Source organism: Nannospalax galili, unplaced genomic scaffold, assembly GCF_000622305.1.
Source record: "Nannospalax galili isolate Female #2095 unplaced genomic scaffold, S.galili_v1.0 scaffold8917, whole genome shotgun sequence".
In the NCBI taxonomy this organism is placed as follows: domain Eukaryota; kingdom Metazoa; phylum Chordata; class Mammalia; order Rodentia; family Spalacidae; genus Nannospalax; species Nannospalax galili.
Window position 1 is genome coordinate 8,802 of NW_008339560.1, and position 3,330 is coordinate 12,131.

Consider the following 3,330-nt stretch of genomic DNA (forward strand, 5'->3'; position numbering starts at 1 on the left):
CAGCAGCGGGCATAGTCTTTAGAGCTGCTCTGGGGGTTGGGTGGGCTCTGTGATCCCTGCAGTAGCCCCTCGGGTTCCTGAAGAGCGTGTCCCGAGTCTCAGTTGCAGAAGGGAATCAGTCAGCAGAGTTTGTTCTTTCAAGTCTTCCCTGGGCTCCTTTGTTCTCTGGCCACTTTCCTGTTTCTCTTTGCAGCCGATGGTCCCTGCTTGCCAGTTGGCACACACAGGACCCGTCATGGCCACATGAGGTCCCCACAGGTGTCTGTCCTCCAGGCTTTGTGACAATCCTGAACTGATAAGAAGGGTTCAGTAATTCAGCCTCTGTGACCTAGTCCTAGTTCCTCCCTTCTAGGGGACACAGTGTGAGTGGTCCAGTTTGGGATCCTTCCAGCTCATTTAAGAATTTGCTCAGGCTCCCAGATTCCGAAACTCTTGTCTTTGAGTCCTCCCTGCCCCACCTCTAGCAATCCAGCAGTAATTCTCAGCTCATCCCTCCAGCGTCTCCAGAATCCTCCCACTTCTCTTTGTGTGTACAGCTGCCACCAATGCCAGCATCGCCAACATCACCTCTTCCTGCAGTCCTGTAGGAACTTGGTCACTGGTCCTGTCCCTTCCACCCCCTTCCATACAATGGCCAGAGTAATTTCTAAGTCAATATGGTTGCACTAAGTCCTCAGTTGTCCCACAGTGTCCCATCCCACCTAGAATAAAACAGTAATGATAACATAGTGATAGCCTACAAACTATCGCATCTGATTATTTATATTAGAATAGTACGAATAACTGATTTTGCTCATATTCACTTATTTACTTCTCAAAGGAAACTGATGAGGTGGGTTTGTTAATATATTACACAAGACAAGATGGACTCCAGGAAGGATTAGGTCATTTAATCCACGTTCCAAATGGAGGAACAGGCTTGGTATCCCAGTAGTGTAGCCTCAGAGGTCATGGATGGGTTCAAAGGTCGTGCATTGGTGCACCGTAACATCCACACAAACCTTTATCAGAAGCCTTCAGAACCTGGCCACTGCTCACCGCCTGACCCCAGTTTCTCCCTCTCCTTGCTTCTCTCTGGGGTTCACGCATGTATTAGTTACTTTTCTGTTGCTGTGGTAGAAACACTGACCAAAGCAACTTATAAAAGGAAGAGTTTATTTGACCTTATGGTTCCAGGGGGATCACTCTCTGTCATGGTGGGAAGGGACAGAGATGATTGGAGCAGGAGCAGAAGCCAACTTTCACATCTTTAAGCAGGCACAGGAAGCAGAGGGCAACTCAAGATCCCCCAAGACTTAAGATCTCTCTAAGCCTGCCCCCGGTGACGTGCTTCCTCCCACATGGCCACACCTTCTAAGACCTCCCCCAACAGTGCCACCAACTGGGGACAAAAATGTCCAAATACTTGAAGCCTATGGGGGATGTCCTTGTTCAAACCTCCACAATGCACAACATTCTTGACTCTTACTTTAGAGCCCTGTTCTCACCACCCTCCTCTTTGACACTCTTCCCCAAACGTTGATTGAATTTACTCCCCTGCCAACCCCGGACCCGAGTCATGCTCATCTTCTGAGATAAGCTGCTTCAGCCCCTATCCAAACTACACCTCACACATAAACCCACCCTATGTATTTTTCATTATATCACTTAGCGCTCCCTGAAACTTGCTTTCCACATGTGAGGGTGTGATTTTCTATTTGCTGTCTCTTTGATGGGTGGAAGCCTCTCCTTTGTGTGTCTCCAGCACTGAGTGTGGTGCTCCATATGCAGTGGGCTCCTGATCTGCAATTTGGAGTGAGTGAGTGAACACTTTGCTCAAGCATCTGCACATTTCGAGTCTCATACTCGGTGACCCCTTCCTAACTTTTTCCACCTTCAGAACTATTTTGCCCGCAACTTTTACAACATGAGGATGTTGGCCCTGTTTGTCGCGTTCGCCATCAACTTCATCCTTCTCTTCTATAAGGTAGGTGCATTGGGGGAAGGATGGTTCTCTTCTAAGGTAGGTGCAACTACATACAGATGGGTAACTTCTCTGTGAGCCCCTAGTCAGCACATTCAAACCAATTCTAAAATGCATCTGAACGAATCACAGAATCCAAAGCCTGGGCACATCATAGATGTCTGGGAATCAAGGCAGATCTGCTCCTGGAAGGGGAAGAGCCCCAGTTTGCTGGGCTGAAGAGGATTCTACAAGGGCTTACCTGAAAGTTCCCAGACTGATGCAGTTGAACACCTTACTTACTACAATGCATGGATGTGATAGAGCCTCAGTTACATTAAATTATTCAGATAATTTGGAAGAGTGCTATCTAGTATCTTCCTGTACAGGTTGGGATCCTTATAACTCTGGTTGAATTAACATGAACCAGAAAATTTTATGACTTTGTGTGTGTGTGTGTATGTGCATGTGTGTGCGCACACGCTCGCAAGTGTGCATGCACGTGAGTGTCATGGTGCACATGCGGGTCAGAGGACAACTTGCAGCAGTCAGTTCTTTCCTTCCACCGTGTGGTTCTTGTGAATCAAACTTGGGTTGTCAGGCACCCACTGATCCTTCTTGCCAGCCCAGCATGAACTTGAAAAGCCAGTTTATTACTTGTCTTTGCTATTGAACAAGTGATCCTAAGAGCCTTTCCTTTCGGTCTTTCTGTAATACCATTTCACAATGATTCCACATCCAGTTGCTCACAAAGGCTGTGCCTCCATCATCTTTTGTCTGTGGTGGCCCATTATGCAGTGACTGACGATATCTTAAATGGTCTGAATCAGGTCTCCACTTCTTCTGTGACTGAGGGAAAGGAGCTGCCCACCCGGAGCCCCAGCGACAGCGTGAAAGTGACCAGCAGTCTGGACAGCAGCTCGCCCAGAATCATCGCCATTCACTATGTCCTGGAGGAGAGCAGCGGCTACATGGAGCCCACCCTGCGCATCCTAGCTGTCCTCCACACCGTCATCTCCTTCTTCTGCATCATTGGATATTACTGCTTGAAAGTAAGACATCTGTGCGTGTCGGGCATGCTTGCTTATGGTGGGTTAGACTTCTGGAAAAGCCAGCCCTGAGTTGAAATTTTGTGTGTGGTGTTTATTTGGGAGTGGTCCAGGAATCTACACCTCGGGGTAAAGCGGGGAAGCAGGTTTTGGTAGAGACAAAAATGGTCTACTGTGTAGAACAGCAAGATGTGGCCGTGGACTTCCATCTCTGAAGCTGAGACCAGAGCGAACTGGCCTTTCTGAGTTTCCATTGGCCAATCATAGAAAGCATCCATTCACCTGTTGATAATTATTCATATAATGGACAATTGTACCTACAACTTAGCCCTAGATGTG

The 3,330-nt window shown here is 47.8% G+C and overlaps 1 protein-coding gene across 1 annotated transcript in view; it reads left to right on the forward strand.

Moving 5' to 3' along the window:
• LOC103735146 (ryanodine receptor 2-like) overlaps positions 1-3,330 on the forward strand; it is a gene marked incomplete at both ends in the record, with an annotated part of 32,045 nt that overhangs the window by 6,606 nt on the left and 22,109 nt on the right. The window contains 3 exon segments of the mRNA XM_008834277.1: positions 537-583; positions 1,880-1,966; positions 2,773-2,994. Of these exon segments, the coding sequence (XP_008832499.1) occupies positions 537-583; positions 1,880-1,966; positions 2,773-2,994 (356 nt within the window).